General features: G+C 37.5%; 2 protein-coding genes across 8 annotated transcripts in view; both read left to right on the top strand.

Annotated features, from left to right (window-relative positions):
* The window catches only part of LOC106180403 (E3 ubiquitin-protein ligase rnf213-alpha-like), an 82,282-nt gene that overhangs the window by 39,223 nt on the left and 22,713 nt on the right, over positions 1-20,346 (top strand). For all 7 annotated transcript variants that reach the window (XR_015332251.1, XR_015332252.1, XM_087002930.1 and 4 more), the window contains exons 42-53: positions 148-315; positions 658-818; positions 1,095-1,317; positions 1,629-1,799; positions 1,965-2,137; positions 4,003-4,140; positions 4,343-4,502; positions 4,759-4,832; positions 5,031-5,163; positions 5,422-5,529; positions 5,740-5,825; positions 6,202-6,399. Coding sequence is in view for 5 of the 7 variants with exons in the window: in XM_087002930.1 (XP_086859056.1) it covers positions 148-315; positions 658-818; positions 1,095-1,317; positions 1,629-1,799; positions 1,965-2,137; positions 4,003-4,140; positions 4,343-4,502; positions 4,759-4,832; positions 5,031-5,163; positions 5,422-5,529; positions 5,740-5,825; positions 6,202-6,399 (1,793 nt within the window). In the remaining 2 variants the exon portion in view is untranslated. The remainder of the gene's footprint in view (positions 1-147; positions 316-657; positions 819-1,094; positions 1,318-1,628; positions 1,800-1,964; positions 2,138-4,002; positions 4,141-4,342; positions 4,503-4,758; positions 4,833-5,030; positions 5,164-5,421; positions 5,530-5,739; positions 5,826-6,201; positions 6,400-20,346) is intronic.
* Positions 9,233-19,814, top strand: LOC147764202 (uncharacterized). The gene is made up of 5 exons (XM_087002933.1): positions 9,233-10,388; positions 10,873-13,310; positions 13,508-17,562; positions 17,766-17,982; positions 18,102-19,814. Exons 2-5 carry the CDS (start codon positions 13,212-13,214, stop codon positions 18,483-18,485), a joined length of 4,755 nt encoding a protein of 1,584 aa, XP_086859059.1. The 5' UTR covers positions 9,233-10,388; positions 10,873-13,211; the 3' UTR covers positions 18,486-19,814.

Genomic DNA, 20,346 nt, shown 5'->3' with positions numbered 1-20,346 from the left:
AGTTCGGATAAAAGTGAAATACTAAAATTCGGATAAAAGTGAAATACTGTGCAAAATAGCTGTTTGTCAGAGACTTCTCCCTCTTTTTCTCTCTCATTCTCTCTCTCTCTCTCATATGTATACAGTAAATGAAGCATGTTCTTCTAGGATGAGTGCAGTTTTGTTAGTCTTCGTGACATTGAGAGAGTCATGAATGTGATGACATGGTTCTATTCACATGGTAATCACTTGTGGGATCTTATGGATGAGAGGGCAGAGAGAGACCTGCAAGAAAAATACAGAGGACAAGAAGATGTCACAGAAATTACATATGATGTATGTTGATTTGCTTTTTCTTTTAATATCAAATTGTATTTATTGATTTTTAACAATTCAGTTGGCTTTTTGTTCTGAAAATTTCTAGCCAGAGAATTGGTAGTTTGGTCAATTATTATACGTTAAATGATGAAGTCAGCCTAAACTGACTAAATATAAATCAACCTTATTATTGTATATGCCATTTATCTCATTAATGAATCGTGAAATACTCGGGATTGAGGATATTGATTATGTTGATTTATCACCTGTAGTGATTGCTAAAAGATTCTCTGCACAGGTATTGACATGTGTGCAATATCTGTACATAAATGTATTAGGACATAACAAAAACTATTGCAGCCCCCAGATGGCGTCACCAGAAGTCTGCTGCTTGCTCTTGGTGTGTGCTATCATGCCTGTCTACAGAAGAGAAAAGAATACCGTGATGAGATTGCACAGGTGTTCACAGCTCCCTGCAGTCTGCCTGATGGGGCCACAACTATCAAAGAAGAAATTGTCAGGTAGGTTTTTAAGGTAAATAGAAGAGTGAGGAATGTTTAGTTTTGTTTGTTCAGATGTATTTTGATGATGAAGGATGTTATAGAAACTTGAAAATGTCTAGGTGTACTATTGTGAAAGCTTAAGTCAAAACTGGTTCACAATTGGATGTAATGATACTTAAAAACTGTTCTCATTTATATGCTACATGTGGTAAAATTGATTCAATGTTCATTTGGTTAAAAAATCTGAGATTGTGCAGAACATCATAATAACATCATATTTGGTGTGCTGTCTAGATGCCAGGATGTTTTCTTGGATCAAGTTCAGCTGGGTGATAACATTGCCAGGAACCAAGCTCTGAAAGAGAATGTGTTTATGATGGTGGTGTGCATAGAGCTGAGAATCCCACTGTTTCTTGTTGGCAAACCTGGGAGTTCCAAGTCTCTTGCTAAAACAATAGTCTCTGATGCCATGCAGGGAGCTTCAGCACATTCAGAACTATTCAAAAGCTTTAAGCAGGTAGTGTTATTGCTAAATTTCTACATTTTGTAACAAAACAATAAAAATTCATTTATTAAAAAAGCCAAAATAGGAACAATTGCTTTGAGACAATACCTGATGCTGGATTACTTTTACATTTTACTAGATGCACCATAGGATAATTAAGAGTAACAGTCCATATTTCTTAAATGAAGCATAGTGATGTTAATCAATATATACTTCACATATTTGTGATATAATTTGTGGCAGAATTGATGAAAAGTGGAAACAGATAAAAGATGCATTTTATTTTTTAAAAATGTATTGATTATAAATTTATATTTTCAAAGGTCCGTATGGGCTCATTCCAATGCAGCCCCCTTGCCACACCAGAGGGCATTGTGGGAACCTTCCGTCAGTGTGCCCATTTCCAGAAAGACAAAAACCTAGATGAGTTTGTCTCTGTGGTAGTCTTGGATGAAGTTGGCTTAGCTGAAGATTCTCCAAGGATGCCCCTTAAGGTTATTTGTATTTGTTTTTACAGTGTTGATGATGCAGTTTTTACAGTTTTGATTTTACAGTTTTTTTATTTTACAGTTTTGTTGAAACTTTGTTGGAAGAATATTAACAAATTAATTAATTATTTTTTAAATATTTAAAGATTATTTTTCTGCTACATTTTGTAGACATTGCACCCTTTGTTAGAGGATGGTTCAGATGGCGATGATAAGCCTGAACCCTACAAAAAAGTGGCCTTTATTGGGATTTCCAACTGGGCTTTGGATCCTGCTAAGATGAACAGAGGAATACTTGTGCAAAGAGGGGTCCCTGATGACATGGAGTTGACTCAAACTGCCAGGTATGGGTCAAGAACTCAAGACGTCATAGTAAATTACAAAATAAAAATTTATTATTGAAGTGATATAGCGTTTTCTTCAAAAAGTTGACCAGCTGGAGGTGACAAGTTCACTTTGACAATGTCCTTACCAAGGGTTGCTTGTTACAAGTTTGGTTTGTAGTTTTTACTTTTTTGCTGTTGAATACCTTTTTGTATATTAACCAGTCTTTTAACTGAAAAACCGTCACTTAAAATTAATTTTAATGCTCAGATTTCGCGCATGAGTAGTTTTTTTTTTGCGATAGCGGCTAATTATGAAAATATACCATGCAATAGATTACGTAATTCATCCTTTTAAGAAATCTGTATGAAATATTTGATGTTATTTTGGTCGAATCGCTACGAATATGTCAACAGTGCGTTGCGTATCAGTGAACGCTTGGTCTTTTACGACATAAGTACCCACTTGCGACTTTGTTTACTAATGCCGCAATGTACGAAATTACGTGAAGAAGGGATTGAATAGAGCGTTTTAGTAAGGCTTGTATAGCAGTGACATGATCTTATCTCACAGAAAACATTCACAAGGGCTTGAATTTTGACCACAAAGTGTATTGGTTAGATTTGTCATATGGTTACGATGTGTGTAGCAAGACATTGTCTTCTTCAGCATTGGTTCCCGATCACCCAGGTTGAGGTGATTTGAATGCTGAAAACAATTCTCTTTTCTCTCACAATTAGTTTAAATAATAAGATTCATGTTTTTTTTTTTTTTTTTTTTTTTTTTTTTTTTTTTTTTATTTAAGTATGTTATTGAACAATATGACCTGTAAACAGTGCGATTTTTAGCTCTCCTGGAAAGATGCAATACTGTAGGTGTGCACTCATCTGGCGTGTTGGGATGTCATTCTTGTAATGGTTTTGTTAAAGTGCAAATGGACAAAACCATAAAACACACAACAGAGGACCAAAGTTTTTTATGCAAATACATGTAATACTTTTTATGCTGGGAAAATAAACAGTATATTTTAGAAGATAAATTATACTTTATTCCAACTTTATCCAAATTTACCCAATCATTACCAATTTAGTTTGTAAATTACTTAACAGAAATTATTCAGCCCATAATGTATTAGAATATTGTCTTGATTCAAGAAATTTAGTTGATGTATGCAATAATAAAGAGCAGAAAATCCTTTGATCTCATAATCCTGGGCCGTGCAATAAGAGTAGTAGCACCAAGCCTTTTTTCAGTGTTTCTAATCTTAATATGATCAAGATTAAAATAAAAAAAAATTATATTGAAACATAATGAATTATCACAAAAAAATTCACGGCACACATTTTTTAAAAATGGCCCAGCCAGATTTTGACCCAGGAAGATCCCTGTTATTTGATTTTTTTATTTCATCCCATTCAATTAACAAAATCTTGTGTTCAACCTTTAGCAAATTTTATATAATACATAGTTTATAAAAATAATTTCTTCATGTTTAGGGGGAAAATCAAGATGTCGTGGTTAATATATATCAGCATTTGCATCAAGCATGGTGTGGTACATATTTTTCTGTAAATTTCTTTGAGGTCTACCAAGATCTATAACATATCCACATAAAATTAAAATCGCTAGGGTAGAATTTTTTATTTTTGCATTTTTCAGCAAAATTAAGGGCATTTTGGAAAAATCCCCATATAAGGCAATGTAATAAACGTAGCGTTTTTCGGGATGCCACCTGTCAAAAACGAGCTGGAGTACCCCCAATTTTTTTTTCATATTTTTTACTCATATGGTAAGAAGATTTTGTCTTAAAATTTTAATCAAAATCACTAGGGCAGAAATATGAAATATGAGAAAGCGTCCTTAAATGTTTTGTTGATAATTGTAGGGACATCTGTTCTTCGGATGAGCTGGTGCAGAATTGGATTGAACCATACATTTCTCCCATGTCAAATGCATACTTGACATTGTATGAAAGGTCAACATCAACAATGAGAGAATTCTTTGGACTAAGAGATTTCTACAGGTTGGTATTATGACGTAGTACTTTAAATTAAGTTCATGTCTGCCATTGCATGTTATTTGAGACTATAGCTTGTAAGAAAAAATCGGACATCACAATGACTTTTATTACTATTTCAAAACTGTCAGTGGGATTTGATAATGCTTTTAAAATGGGATTTTCAGATTTTTGCTGTAATGTTTTCTCTGGTTCTATAATTTTTCAGTCTGGTTAAGATGGTTTATGCATTTGCTGCTGACACAAAAAAACACCCATCGTGGCATCAATTAAAACATGCCATAAAGAGGAACTTTGGAGGCCTAGATACTGTCAAACCAGAAGAAGAATTTGCTGCTTTACTGCCTTCTGTCAACAAGAATGAACCAGTAAGGAGCAATACACGCTATCTTTTAATAAATTAATGTTTAGTTTGGTAAAATGTTACTCAGTATCTTATGTATAGCTCATAAGCAGCTTAGTAAAGCATATTTTATGTCTGGTGAAGACTGATGCATGGAGAATTATTGAAGGTCACTGTACTTATATAGGTTTACTGCTTGCATGATTTTGTAGATGTATTTGCATCAGTTTTTTTTTTTTTTTTTACTCTGCTTAAACTAATTGGCTCATGCTTCTTCCTAGGTTGGACCAGATGATCCAGACAACTCTCCTTCTGGCCTTATCCGTGCAAGTCTCACTGGACGCATAGGGGACAGGTAAAACTGATTCTGAATCAATCTTCATAAATTGACATGTGCTTGCAGTTGGTTTTTACATAGTGTACATAAAAATCTTGCCCTGAGGAGAGATAAAAAGAAATGTAGCACATATATTGCTTTTTTAAAGCCATTTTGATAGATGTGTGAAGTATTATCTAATTAGAAATGGATGCATGTTTTAAGTTTCATTTTTAGCGAGAGTAGGTACTTGCTCATCTTGACAGAGAACTATGCTGCTCTTAGTATTCTACAACATCATCTCCTGAATGTGAAAGACACTATCATCATATTCGGAAGCAGTTTTCCAAAAGACCAAGAATACACACAGGTAGATATTTGGTCAATTACATTAAATATATAATTGAAAATAAGATGTTCATAATAAATATGTTCATAGTTCCTCAATTAAGTCATAAAGTCACAATATTTGTGTACATCTGTAATATCTTTGATATGTAGTTTTAGCTGACAAGGTCATACAAAAATGAATATAGTGTATAAGATGAATAGTATACAAGTCTTGTGTATCTCTGTGTAGATGTAATCATATTATAATAATACATATAATACAATTGTTTGTGTTTAGGTGTGCAGGAACATCAACCGCATCAAGGTTTGCATGGAAACAGGGAGGTCTGTAGTTCTCCTCAACTTGGAGAATTTGTATGAAAGCCTTTATGATGCACTGAATCAGGTATGCATTTAAATTCTGAAGTGCTGACATCTATTCCTATACAACTTCATTGCAATTTGATAGACTTTTTGATGACTATTTTTAACATTTGTTTTATGTTTGCTGGCAGATAATATATCCTTGCCTAATGACTGAGTATTTTTATATACTTAAAGTTTTCAGTCAGATCTTATTATTCTGTAAAGTAATAATCAGATTTATTTTTCCCAGTATTATGTTTACATGGGAGGTCAGAGATTTGTGGATCTTGGATTAGGAACCCACAGAGTCAAGTGTAGAGTACACAAGGACTTCAGGTACAGCCTTTTAATACCAGTGTAACAGTTGACTTGCCAATAATTTTTATGAAAATGTGTTTTATCATTTTGTCTAATAAGCAGATATTTCAGTTATCCCTGTTCTGTCAAATTATTTTTTTAAGTCACATATCATGCTCAAGAGAACTCCAAATAATAGTTATTCACTTGGTTTGGTGATTGGATTGGATATTGTTTTGAGTTCACTCTTTAGTTTTTTTTAAGGTGTGTGTAAAATAGTTATATTAAGATGTTATATATATATATATATATATATATATATATATATTCAAATAAAGATGCGTAATTCTAAAACTTTCCACAAGAATATACTTCATCTTTTTTTTTTACTTTGTTTTGATGCCTGTCATTGTAGATTGATTGTGGTAGCAGAAAAGCAAATTGTTTACAAGAAGTTTCCAATCCCACTGATAAACAGACTTGAAAAGCACTTTCTTGCCATGACCACCATGTTAACCCCAGATCAGATCAAGATTGTGGAGAAAGTTCAGCAGTGGGTCCAAGATTTTACAACACTACTGACACCTGCTGGCCATGGACAAACGAGGAACAGGTTGTTACATTTAGCAGAGTTATTGTCTTTGTACATTGTATCTACGGTAATTCTCCGATCTATACGAACAATTTAAATTAATTATTTTTGGAAGATAATCATTTTGTTTGTAAGGTTTGAAATTCAGTCTACTAAAAATTGCCACACGTTCGTATCCATTGAAATACAAATGGAATACGGCTGTACTGGAAGTTATCTCCACTTACCTACATTGCTAAGTGTAAGCATTACTTTTAGCACAAACAAATTATTCTTGCGATATTGCAATGAATTAAAACAAACTAAACAAAAGTCGGGAATTCAAGTTAAGAAACAATTTCTTCATACTAAAGAGGTACATTTCTCCCAAGACAAGACAACATCGTTTTTCCCTGTACTGTTTCTACCTAGACAGGACAACATCGTTTTTCCCAACTTCTGTCAAAAACAGACAAGAATTTTTTCGTATCCAGTTGCATATTTTATTTATTGTGTGTTTACTTTTAATATGATTTCACATATAGAAAATTTGCAATATTAATAATGTCCCCCCCCCCCCAACATTAGGCCTACATAAATTTCTTCCGCCAAAACAAAATACTTGAAACTCCTCACAGTAGATATCACTGACATTAATAAACGATTATACTTGATATAAAAAAATAACATCAGCTCAATTCGAGTCTATTTATGAAAGTCTCTTACAGCATATTAATTTCCATGCAATCAATGTAAACTTAATTAGGAAAAATACAGAAGAACTGAAAAAGAAAAGAAGAAAAACATGAACTTTATCACAACTCAAATTAGAAAAATAAATACAATACAAGACAGAACTCCTCTTTAAAAAATTAATTTCCTGATGACTACCAAAAACAAATGAAAAACTCGATGGATTTCTCATACTCTTCTGTTGTGCGTGGGTTTCACGTGTATAGATTTTACTGGAAACCAGTTATTGGTGAAACACTGATGGTGGATGTTGATGATCCAGTCGGCCAGCAGAAGTTAAGAAATGATAATAAACAGTAAGTAATTTATGTGTACTGATTCTTTCATAATTTCTAAATAACAATAGGGTTTTTAAACTGGCCTGCAGCTGCCGGCGGGCAGGTTGAGTCCTCCTATCATCTCATTTAAAAACAGCACAAATACATGATAACAATCTCTCCTGTCAAGTGGCAGTTCCTTTGTTTGGAACGGTGGTCTGAAAACTCGCTTTGACGAATCATGGGGCGAGTTTCAATTGGGCACACTTTCTTGCGTTCGGAAAATTTAAATTGTTCCCAAGGTGAGTTTAGCGATCGTTCGTACAGAACGGAGACAAAAAATTCAGATTCAGAGAAAAAACGTTTCGTTCGTAATAATTGCAGCGTTCGTATAGATTGGAGAATTACCGTAAGTTAATTTCCAATAATATTTCTGTATGAATTGTATACCAAATTCTTTTTCGTAAGAAGAATTTCGTTGGTCTTAACTGAGATCCGGTTGCGCGCGCAGGGCACTTTAGGTTGCACGCTAGTTGAAGCAAGGAGTCTTGGTGCAATACTCCTTGGTTGAAGGGCGAATTTGTCTAGTGGCGCTGATCTTTTTCACTGAAACGTGGTTTTGGGTGATTTTTATTGTGCACGTGGTGCATGCTATATCGTTATAGACAGTGGTCTTGCCGTTTGCAACGGTATTTGGCGCAATTTCAGTCAGGTTTCGTCGTCTGCTTCTGGACACGTGGTGTCATGGCGGACGAAACTACATGTAGTACCATTACTAAAAATGGACCTGAACACGTGAGTGATGGCAGGAAGGGTAAAGGGAAGTCGGCTTCCAAAAACCCTAAGTCTGTGGAGAAATCCTCGTCAGAGGATAATATTATGTCATTACTGGTATCTTTAAAAGCCTCTGTGGACGCTCAGGACGGCAGGTTAGAGAACATCGTCAGCTGTATTGATAATATGGAGGCGCAATATTCTCAGTATGACGACGAAGTTTACGTCGATAATGAATGTGTTGAGCCAGAGGAGGCAGGCACATCGGGTGAAAAAAGGAAGTTGGACTCGTATCTTCCCGACACGGAAGACAACCTGTTTAAGCACATGGCCAAGAAGTTTAACATGTCGGAGGAAATGGCCGACAACGTGGATGATGTGCTGGCCAAAACTGTGAACGATCTTTTTATGAATGGCCTGGACGAACAACATTTAAACGAGTTGATAAAACAGAACCACAGGCCAGGTAACTGTGATTACCTGCAAGTCGTGAAAACCAACCAGTTGATATGGGACCAGGTCCCAGGTTGGACCAAAGCAAACGATAGGAAAATGCAAAACATAGCACATACTTTGGTTAAAGGTGCAAACATTTTAGTTAAAACTGTAAACCAGATGGCCTTATACGAAAGGAATCCAGAAAAGGACACGAGTGATCATATTGGCAGCATGATCGAAAACTGCAACGATGTCCTAGCACTCATGGGACATATGAACAGGCAGATAAATATGACAAGGAAAGATTTTTTGAAAACGCAATTGAGCGGAGAATATGCTCACCTCTGCAGTCATGAGCTGACTTACAGCCAAAAATTTTTATTTGGAGACGATCTTCCCAAAATGGCAAGGGATATAGAGGATTGCTCAAAAATCAAACATAAATTGTTTGACAGATCTCTCAGAGGACGTAGAGGATGTGGTGCCAGAGGCCGTGGATCTGTGTACAGAGGTGTTAATCGACCTACTGGAGGGGGAAGACCCAGAGTGTGGCAGGATGATCCTGGAGCAGGGCCTTCTTTTGCAAAAAACTATGTACGCAGGGGACAGAGGAATCTGCCCAAGCAATAAATGAGGTAAATAATTATTTTGAAGCAGGTAGATTGGCTGACTTTATTGATCAGTGGAAACTGATTACAAGTGACCTATTTATTCTTGACATTGTAAAGCATTGTCATATTAATCTAGATTTCAACGGTGGGATTCCCGCCATTGTGAAATCAAATTGCAAGTTTAATAGGTTAGAAATGTCCATTATTGACATAGAAATTAAAAAATTATTGGACATGAAAGTGATTATTCCTGTGAATAGTGAAGCAGGCCAAATTTTATCACCGATTTTTTTGAGACAAAAAGAAAATGGTGAATACAGATTTATTCTGAATCTAAAGAAATTAAATCGGTTCATTCCATATCAGCATTTTAAGATGGAAACCTTTGAGAAAACCCTACCATTGATAACCAAAAATGTAAAAATGGGGTCTGTTGATATCCGTCATGCTTATTATTCAATTAAACTTGCAGATGAACAGCAAAAATTTTTTAGATTCCAGTGGAGGGATAAAATCTACCAATATACCTGCTTACCCAATGGGGTCAGTGAAGGCCCGCGATTGTTTACAAAACTTCTTAAACCAGTTTTTGGGAAACTGAGAAGTTTAGGTTATGTTAGTTCAGGGAACATTGATGACAGTTTAATAATTGGCAGTGATGATTTAGAATGTACGGAGAACTTAAATGCAACAGTTACACTTCTGTCCAAATTGGGTTTCATCATAAATGAAGACAAATCAGTTTTGAGACCAACAAGCAAGTTAAAATTTTTGGGAAATGTTATTGATTCTGACAAAATGATAGTAACACTGCCACTTGACAGGCAGGAGAAAATAATTTCTGCATGCGAAGAGTTGTATTATGTTTCAAAGGCACCTATTAGACAAGTGGCGAGAGTCATTGGGTTGTTAGTAGCAAGTTTTTCAGCTGTGGATTATGGCAAACTGTACTATAGGAAGTTAGAAAGAGCAAAGATTAAGGCTTTACAAGAATCGAAGGGTAACTATGATGCACCCATGATAATATCAAACAGTATGAGGTCAGATTTAATTTGGTGGATTGTCAACTTGAAATCCCAGCATAGGGTTATTGCTAGACCAAACCCCTCAGAGACTTTACATACAGACGCATCCACTTTAGGTTGGGGTGCAAGTTATAAAAACAATAATATTGGAGGTAGATGGACGGATGTAGAGGGTAAATTGCCTATTAATGTATTAGAATTAATGGCCATTTTGAATGCACTCAAGTCCCTCAAACATGATCTTAAGTCAAAGCATATTAAGGTGATGTCAGATAACACTACGGCAGTGTCATACATTAACAACATGGGAGGCACAGTTTCTGAAAACTGTAATAAAGTAGCATGTGACATATGGATTTGGTGTATATCACATGATGTCTGGTTAACATGTACACATATAGCTGGCAAAAATAATGAGGCAGCAGATAAGGCTTCCAGAGAATTCAAGGATGATCTTGAATGGAAATTAGACAGCAAGATTTTTCATAAGATATGTAATTTTTGGGGAATCCCAGATATAGACTGCTTTGCATCTAGAATAAATGCTCAAGTAGAAACATATTGTTCATGGAAGCCTGATCCAAACTGCTCTTTTGTTGATGCTTTTACCATTGACTGGGAAACTTTTAACTCAGTTTATTTGTTTCCACCTTTTAGCTTACTGGGAAACTGTGTGCAGAAAGTCAGACAGGACAGAGCCAAGGGAATCATTGTAGCACCAATGTGGCCCACACAAGCATGGTTTCCGAGACTGATGGAATTGTTGGTGGAGAAACCAGTCATAATACAGAAAAAGAAGAATCTTTTAAGACTTCCTCACCTGCAGTTGAAACACCCTTTGGAAGGGAAATTAAGACTGATTGCTTGCAAAGTGTCAGGAATAGTTTCAGAGAACGAGGATTTTCAGAGGACTCTACCAAAATACTTATGTTGTCTTGGAAAACAGGGACACAAAAACAATTTAACACACACATTAACAGGTGGTTTCAGTACTGTAGTAAAAGGACGATTACTCCACTTTCGCCAACTTTGGAAGCAGTAATCGAGTTTTTAACTGAACAATTTAATAAAGGTTTGGGTTATGAGAGTTTGAACACTGCACGTGGAGCTCTCTCAGCTTTAGGAATAAACTTTGATGGATTCAGAATTGGAAATCGCCCATTAATTATCAGATACATGAAGGGTGTGTTTGCAGCCAGACCATCACAACCCAGATACACAGAGGTGTGGGATGTTGAAAGAGTATTGACATATTTGAGGAAACTTTCTCCTGTTAAGCATATAACTCTCAAAGATTTGACATTAAAGCTGGTGATACTCATGGCTCTGACTCAATAGTCCGGGATCCCGGAGGGTTGAGCATGCCCGGAAAGATCACCAATTTTCATGTTCCTGGCAATGACCTACATGGTTACCTATATATGAAAATGGGAGTCTGCCGTGTTTCCAGTGGTGGGTGTGGTCAGGGGGGTCCAAAACATAGACCCCTCAAATCCAGCTAGCAGGACTTTTTAGGGGAACCCTTAGAAACCCATTGGGGGTCCTCCAGCATGGCCTCAGGTATATTAAATGGATACTGACAGACAAATTGAGTGGTGGGGTGTGGCCGGCAGACCCTGATTTATAGGGGGTGGAAATCCGGCTAGCAGGACCTAAAAGTTAACCCTTAGAAAATAATTGGAAAATGTTCCTTAGAGTCCCAGGCAGGTAAAATGACCAACGACAGACAATTTAAGTGGTGGGTAGTGCCCGGCAGACACACCCAAAGAGCCACACCCCTAATGTACAGCTAGCATGCCCTAAAAGTTAACCCTTAGAAAATAACTGGAAAATGTTCCTTAGAGTCCCAGGAAGATAAAATGACCAACGACAGACAATTTAAGTGGTGGGTAATGCCCGGCAGACACGCCCAAAGAGCCACACCCCTAATGTACAGCTAGCATGCCCCAAAAGTTAACCCTGAAAAAATAACTGGAAAATGTTCCTTAGAGTCCCAGGAAGATAAAATGACCAAAGACAGACAATTTAAGTGGTGGGTAGTGCCCGGCAGACACGCCCAAAGAGCCACACCCTAATGTTCAGCTAGCTGTACCAGAAATGTAACTCTTTCAAAACAAACTGGATAATGTTCAGAAGAGTTCTAGGATATAGTACTGACCACTGCTAGACAATTTTAGTGGTGGGTACTACCCAGCAGACACACCCAAATGCCACACCCCTGATGGTTATAGGTGGCTCATGTGCGAAAGTATATCGGCTTTTAAGCAAGCACTGTAACATAAAAGAAGAGGACAAATGCAAAGTCTACACCTTTTGGATATCCGTATCCTCAAGAAAGGTAAGTATGAATAACCTAATTATTTGTCAAATCATTCTATTTAATTATAATTATAACTTATACATCTGTTAACCCTGTCGGGGTAGAAGTTTAAAAAGGCCTGATACAATGATCATAACATTTTTGTCAATGTCAGCTTAGTTCAGCTTTGTTAATATAATGTGACAAGGGTCAGAGACATGCCAGCTGATGAGAATTCCAGGAATTTCAGCTTGACCCACTTTGAGTGGTAATTAAAGAATCATCAAACACTTATCAAGGTTAGAAACAGAAGGGTAGAGGCAATTCTAGCCCTTAAAACAATCCATGTATTTATGGAGTCAAAAGTATTCATCTAAGATTACTTTCACATAAACCAGATAGCCAAGGATATCAGGCAACCAAGGTAAAAATATTTTTCTTATCTTAAAGGCTTATTTTTATGAAAACAAGATTGAAATTTGCCTACCTCTTTGAATTGAAAATGCCACATGGCTTGAACTTATCTTGTACCCTTCGACAATTGTTACATAGAATTTCTATATAACTCAACATGCAGATGAAGAAGTTAAAAATGAATAAAATATTGTTAATTGCAACATCATTATATAAAAGTCCAGACAAAATGTGACAGAATGTTTCACATATTTTTCCAGAAAAAGAAGTTATAAATTTCATAATGGAATCTGAAGAAAGATCTTTAGGTTCTGATAATGAAAGCACACAAGAGCTTATGTTTGGTGCACAACTTAACATGCCTGTTGATAGTAATATGGAGGTATGTGTCTCTGTTAGTTTCATCTTTTCTACATTAAATAGTCAAAACAAGTGATCATTCATGATGTTCATTAATGTTATTATGAAGATGTAAACAAACTATTTGGTATAATGTTTTCTAAAAATTAATAATATCTGTATTTTTTCAGTAGCAATATGTTTCTTTTTCTATAGAAAATTTTCTTTATCACTTTTCAGAAAACTGATGACATGCATTCTCAACCAAAATGCATTTTTTGTTCTCAAGACAAAGAGGAGGATGACAAAATAAAGATGTCAAATGACCAGACATTTTTAAGCATTGAGAGAGCTGCAAACTCACGCAGAGAACTAAAATCAGACATTTACCACAGAGTCACACAAAGCATTTTGGTAAGTCAGGAAACTTATTTTCCATATCACCCATCATGCTATAGAAAATATACAGCAGTTAAGAGACCCAAAGAACCACAACCCTCTTCGGAGCCTTCCACCAAAACAGCACACATTGAGACAAGAAGCTTGAGTACAATGCCAAAATCAGATGACCAGGGTCTTCTAAAAGGCACATGCATTTTTTGTGGAAAGGCACGTAAAAAGAGAAGGGGAAAAGAAGAACCAAGACTTAGGATATCAACATCAGATGGATGTGAATCTATTTTACAGCGAGCCAAATTTTCCAAAAATGAAGCATTCAAAAGCCTTGTGCTAAGTGGTGTGGATCTTAGGGCAAAAGAGGCAGAATATCACAAATCATGCAGAGTCGAATTCCTACGAGAGACTGATTGTTTTGAAAAGACTGCTGCTATAAGTACACCTCAGGTATTCCATAAGAAAGCATTTGATTGTATCAAGTATTATATTGAGAATGAAGTTGTGCTCAAAGAAACCCCTTTATTGATTAGTCATTTACTAACACTGTACATAGAAGAATATATCACTGCAGGAGGAGAAGGAGGAGACATTGAAGACTATGCCATGCGACACCTGACAAGAAAGATAAAAGAACAGCTGAGTGACAAGGTGACAGTAAAGTTAGCAGATCAACGCAGTGGTAACTTTGTCTTCAGTAATGATATGACAGAAGAAGAGGCAAGGGCTCGTTTGTATGCAAACTCCGAGAGGAATGAAGAAGATATGAAGTTAAAATGGGCAGCACTACACTTAAGATCACTTGTTTCACAACTCCCCAAAAGTAAGACCCCACATCCAGCTACAGTACAGAACCTAAAAGAATCTTCGCCACAGATACCAGACCAGCTACAGTTATTTTTCAGATTTCTCCTTGGTGGCACATATGAACAAAATAATGAAGTGCTGGACAGGAAAGTAAATGCCTTGGCCTCTGATGTTATCTTTAATGTGTCGAGGGCCACTGTAAAGCCTTGGAAACATGTAGCTATGGGTCTTGGATTTTCATCTTTAACTGGGTCTAAACTAGCAATCCAGATCCTCAATAGGTTGGGCCACTCTATTAGTTACGTTGAGGCGAAGGGCCTGGAAACAGAATTCGCATACTCTGTCCAGGTTGAAGGCAGTGACGCCCCAGACGGAATCCAACTGAAGCCCAATCTTGCGACAGCGAGTGTCTGGGACAACAATGATGCCCATGTGGAAACGTTAGACGGTAAGGAGACCCTGCATGCCACTGTGGGACATACCTACCAAAATATCCTTCAAGATGGCAATTTCCAAAGCACTAGCATAATGAATTTTAGAGAAGGGAGAAACAGGCGCAATTTTGAAGGTTATCAGCATACTATCCAACCATATAGAAAGCCCCTTAACAGAGCCCAGTTTATTCTCTCTCCATCAAGTACAACATCCCTGGACACAAACCAATATTCATCCCTCCTTACCCCACTCGATTTCCTATGGTTCTGGAAGCTCGGTGAGAACAGTGGAGTACCTCTACATGCAGGATTCATGAGCAGTTTCATCACAGATCCCTTGCCAGTGCAAAAAATATGCTACATGGATCCTATACTTAAGTCCCCAACAAACAACGATGTGGTGAGGGAAACAATGCTGAGAACAATGAATGTTGCAAATGAAACTGGCCAAGATTATGCTGTGGTCACATATGACTTGGCAATTGCTTTAAAAGCGTACTCTATCCAGTCCCTTGATGCACCATTATTTGACAAGCTGCTGATTATGCTTGGCAACTTCCACACTGAGCTTGCATTTTATGGAGCAGTGGGAACCTACATCAATGACAGTGGCATTGAGTTCATCCTCTCGGAGTGTGATATCCTGGCAGAGGGGTCCATGATGGGGTTCATAAAGGGCAAATTTTATAACCGCTGTTCTAGAATCCATGAATTATTAGCCACTACCTTAGAAAAGAAGCTCTACAACCGCTTTTTGGTAGACATTCCAGATGAAGAAAAGCATGAAATACAATCTTTGATGTCTTCAGTGCCCTCAGACCCAGCCTCAGTAGAAGAATACCTTGATACACCAGCAGTTCACCTCCATTTGCAATCTTATGAAGCTTTCTTTCAAGCAGTGCTCAGGGGATCTCTTGGTGCTACAGCTCAGTATTGGGGAATATACATCTTTCTCATCAATCGCCTCCACAGGGATCTACAAAGATGTGTAAAAACCAATGATGTCAATGGTTACCTTTATGTTTTGCCTACAGTCCTGGAGGTTTTCTTTGCTCTTAACCGCCCAAACTATGCCAGATGGGGATCACTTTTCCTTCAGAAGCTCAAGAGTGCAGACACGCGCCTAATTGAAATACTTGAACAGGGTGCATTTTCCATCAGACGGATAAACAAGAGCTATAGTAGATCTGCAGTTGACCTCTCCCTAGAACAAACTGTCAACCGTGACGCTGCCTCCCGTATGACAGGTATTGTGGCATTTAGAAACTCAGAAAATGCCATGCGCAGATGGTCACTGACCATGACACAGAGGGCTCTTGCTGTGACAGAACTTAGAGCAATAACGGGAATGGAGCAAGGGGAAACCCCAGCATCTCAATGCAGGTCATCTAGAATAGAGAGAGACAACAGACAATTCAATTCACTGAGTACAAAGTTAGATGAATTCTGCAACCCATTTTCTGAAGATTCGCCAGGAGCTCTCATCAATGTAGCCACAGGGCAAGAAGCAACCAAAGCTACAGCAGATTACTTGTTGAATACATTAGAGAGAGGCAAGAATCAGCGAGAGAAATTCCAAGATGAATGGGAAAGTAACAGTAGAAGATTTCTTCAGCCCATTAAACGATGTCGCATCGATAACTTTGCTGCACAGAATGTCACAAAAAAACAAAAAGTATCTACTTCAAAGAGAGCAACCCAGAGTGCCGAAAGTGTGAGGGATATGTTCGTAAGAATTTTGATTGTAGTTGCTGAAAAGACTCACTTTGACTTACAAAATACCCTTTCATATCCACTAACACCATACCCTCTGTCCATAGCACATTGTGATGGATCCCACGTGAAAACAGACAAAGCAGCCTTGGCAAAGCGACTGGAGACATATCAGACACAACAAATTTTAGAAGAAGATCTCCCAATACAGTTTTCACAAGTCTTTGATGGAGGGCTTGTTCTGCACACCATCCTTTCCCAGACCAATATTGGAGCCTCGTATGCTTCTATTGCTCGATGCATTCTTTCTTTTGTTTGTTCTGGGCGAGCCCAAGAGGTCCATCTCTGTTTCGATAAATACATGAAGAATTCGATCAAAGATAGTGAACGGAGCCTGCGTGGTGCCTCAGAAACCCAGTATACCATCACTGGCCCAGACCAAACCATAAGACAAAGTGGAAAGAAGCTTCTTTCAAACACTGGATTCAAGACTGCGCTTTCCAAATTTCTGCTGAACGAATGGCAGAATGACCAGTACTTCAATATACTTGAAGGAAAAAGGCTATTTGTCTCCTATGGTGGCAAGTGTTTTCAGTATCAAGGCAATGGAGAACAATCCAGTTCCATAACCACCACCAGTCCACCACACCTGCAAGGCAACCATGAAGAGGCTGATACCCTAATCGCCTTCCATGCAGTGAATATTGATGGTTGTATCATTGTACGAGCTTCAGATACTGATGTACTCGTAATATTGATTGGTATCATTGGGCAACACAGAGACAACATAGGTAACATCATCATGGACAGTGGCATGGGAAACAATAGAAGATACATCAATGTAACCAACATTGCTGATGTCCTTGAAGATCGCAAAAGTGGATTATCAAGGGCATTGCTTGGATATCATGCCTTTACTGGCTGTGATTTTACCTCTGCATTTTACAGGTATGTCATTTTTTAAATTATCTTTTCACGTTTTTATGTGTGAACTTTTATAATTACAGCGATATTGCAATTTTTTCTCATTTTAAACTTGATATTCAGTATTATTTAATGTTTGTGTATATTTAGTACATTATGAATATAAATCTTCACCTATACTTGTGTTGTTTTGCCTAAATGTCTGTCAGTATACATATTTTTTTAAGAAAGGGGAAAACAAAGTTTCTGGACTGGCTAGAAAGTCATGAAGATAGCAGTAGACGGTTTGTGGATTTCTTCATTAGTATGGGGATACCCCTGGCCATGGTGGATGCTGATTTTGCTTCAGAGTTTGTTTGCCTCATGTACTCCCAAGGCAAAGTGCGTGATGTTAATGAAGCTAGACACCAGCGACTTATTCAAATGACAGGAAAGTTTGATCAGGTACCTAAGAATAATTTTAATTTTTAATTTGCACAAATTGAATACAGTATCTAATACAAGAAATGCCAAAACAAATACAATATTGCCTCTATATGATTTTTTTCTTTTTTGAATTATAGCATAGTCCACTTGCAAACATCCAAAAGATTGACTGTGCCCTATTACCACCATGTCGCCGTACCCTTGAGATGAAAATTCGTAGGGCTCAGTACGTTACCTCAATTTGGACACGTGCTGCAACAGCCAATCCTAGCGAGGGAATGATGCCTGTAGACTATGGATGGGCTGTTGATACAAGTGATAACCTATTGAAGCCGGTGTGGTTTGAGGGATCAGCCATTCCAGATGATATGTTTGCGGATAGAGATCATATTTTAGATGATTCTAGTCTAGATGAAGATGACATTGTGTCAAGTGAAGAAGAAATGACTGACAGAGATCCTACATCAGATACAGAGAGCGAAGCATGGAGTGAGGAATCAGACTCAGAATTTGATGAGTGAAACATTTGTTTTTTCCATTTTTCACCCACTGATAATTTTTAAGGGTGGATTTGAACTCTACAATGGGTGTTGTTTTTTGGATGTCAACATGCATAATCAGTAGAAATAATAAAATGTGTTTGATAATGATGCAATAAAGCGATGTAATTGTATACCAAATTGACAAAAACTTATTACATTAAAATTTCACAAGAAAATATTCATTATTCTTCAACTTGAAAAAATTATTAAAATATTGAATTATATACCACACTTATTTTCGGGCTCAATTTTTTTCATGTCCTTGTTTGTTTAATGTGCCAAATTGATGTGGTCATGATATTGTTTAATTTTTTGTCATTTCTGTATGCATTTGTTAGTTAAATAACAATGTTCAAATAAAAATGTATCTTTATGAATAGATTATTCTGCAGTTTTGTTCAAAATAATTTGAAACAGGTCGGGTCAGCTGAACACCAAGGGTGGAGTATCATGGGAATTTCTTAAGGGCAATATCTACCAATTAAGGGTGTGACCCTTTGGGTGTGTCTGCTGGGTAGTACCCACCACTACAATTGTCTACCAGTGGTCAATACTATATCCTAGAACTCTTCTGAACATTATCCGGCTTGTTTTGAACAAGTTACATCACTGGTACAGCTAGCTGTACATTAGGGCGTGGCTCTTTGGGCGTGTCTGCCGGGCACTACCCACCACTTAAATTGTCTGTCGTTGGTCATTTTATCTTCCTGGGACTCTAAGGAACATTTTCTAGTTATTTTCTAAGGGTTAACTTTTGGGGCATGCTAGCTGTACATTAGGGGTGTGGCTCTTTGGGCGTGTCTGCCGGGCACTACCCACCACTTAAATTGTCTGTCGTTGGTCATTTTATCTTCCTGGGACTCTAAGGAACATTTTCCAGTTATTTTTTAAGGGTTAACTTTTAGGGCATGCTAGCTGTACATTAGGGGTGTGGCTCTTTGGGTGTGTCTGCCGGGCACTACCCACCACTTAAATTGTCTGTCGTTGGTCATTTTACCTTCCTGGGACTCTAAGGAACATTTTCCAGTTATTTTCTAAGGGTTAACTTTTAGGTCCTGCTAGCCGGATTTCCACCCCCTATAAATCAGGGTCTGCCGGCCACACCCCACCACTCAATTTGTCTGTCAGTATCCATTTAATATACCTGAGGCCATGCTGGAGGACCCCCAATAGGTTTCTTAGGGTTCCCCTAAAAAGTCCTGCTAGCTGGATTTGAGGGGTCTATGTTTTGGACCCCCCTGACCACACCCACCACTGGAAACACGGCAGACTCCCATTTTCATATATAGGTAACCATGTAGGTCATTGCCAGGAACATGAAAATTGGTGATCTTTCCGGGCATGCTCAACCCTCCGGGATCCTGCTCTACAAGCTGCACGTACACAAACTTTGCAGTTGTTAAGTTTTCAAGGTTATAAAAAATTGAGAACTGAGTTTTTGTTCAAGTTAGATGGTTCTTTAAAACAAAATAGGCCAGGTTATAATGTTGTTTCAGTATCTTTTAAGGCCTACCCTCCAGACAGGAGGCTTTGTGTGTATACTGTATTGAAGGAATATTTGTTTCGCACGAAAGTCATGAGAAATGACAAGAACTGTGCACGTTTGTTAATAAGTTACATGAAACCACATCATAATGTCGCAAGAGACACAGTAGCAAGATGGATAAAAACTGTTATGAGTAGAGCTGGTATAGACACTTATACATTTAGCTCTCACAGTGTTAGAGCTGCAGCTACCTCTAAGGCAAAAGCCTCTGCAGTACCTATATCAGTCATTATTGACAAAGCTGGTTGGTCTAAGAAAAGTACCTGTGAAGTTCTATGACAAGCACATTGTAAG

This window comes from Lingula anatina, chromosome 1 (genome assembly GCF_051362555.1).
Source record: "Lingula anatina isolate TDL-2025a chromosome 1, LinAna3.0, whole genome shotgun sequence".
In the NCBI taxonomy this organism is placed as follows: Eukaryota; Metazoa; Brachiopoda; class Lingulata; order Lingulida; family Lingulidae; genus Lingula; species Lingula anatina.
This window is presented reverse-complemented; position numbering and strand designations above follow the sequence as displayed.

Excerpts from the sequence above, each read along its gene's own strand:
- LOC147764202 (XM_087002933.1), top strand. The coding sequence starts at position 13,212 with ATGGAATCTGAAGAAAGATCTTTAGGTTCTGATAATGAAAGCACACAA. Across the intron at positions 17,563-17,765 it reads TTTACCTCTGCATTTTACAG|AAAGGGGAAAACAAAGTTTC; the intron begins GTATGTCATTTT and ends TATTTTTTTAAG. Across the intron at positions 17,983-18,101 it reads TGACAGGAAAGTTTGATCAG|CATAGTCCACTTGCAAACAT; the intron begins GTACCTAAGAAT and ends TTTGAATTATAG.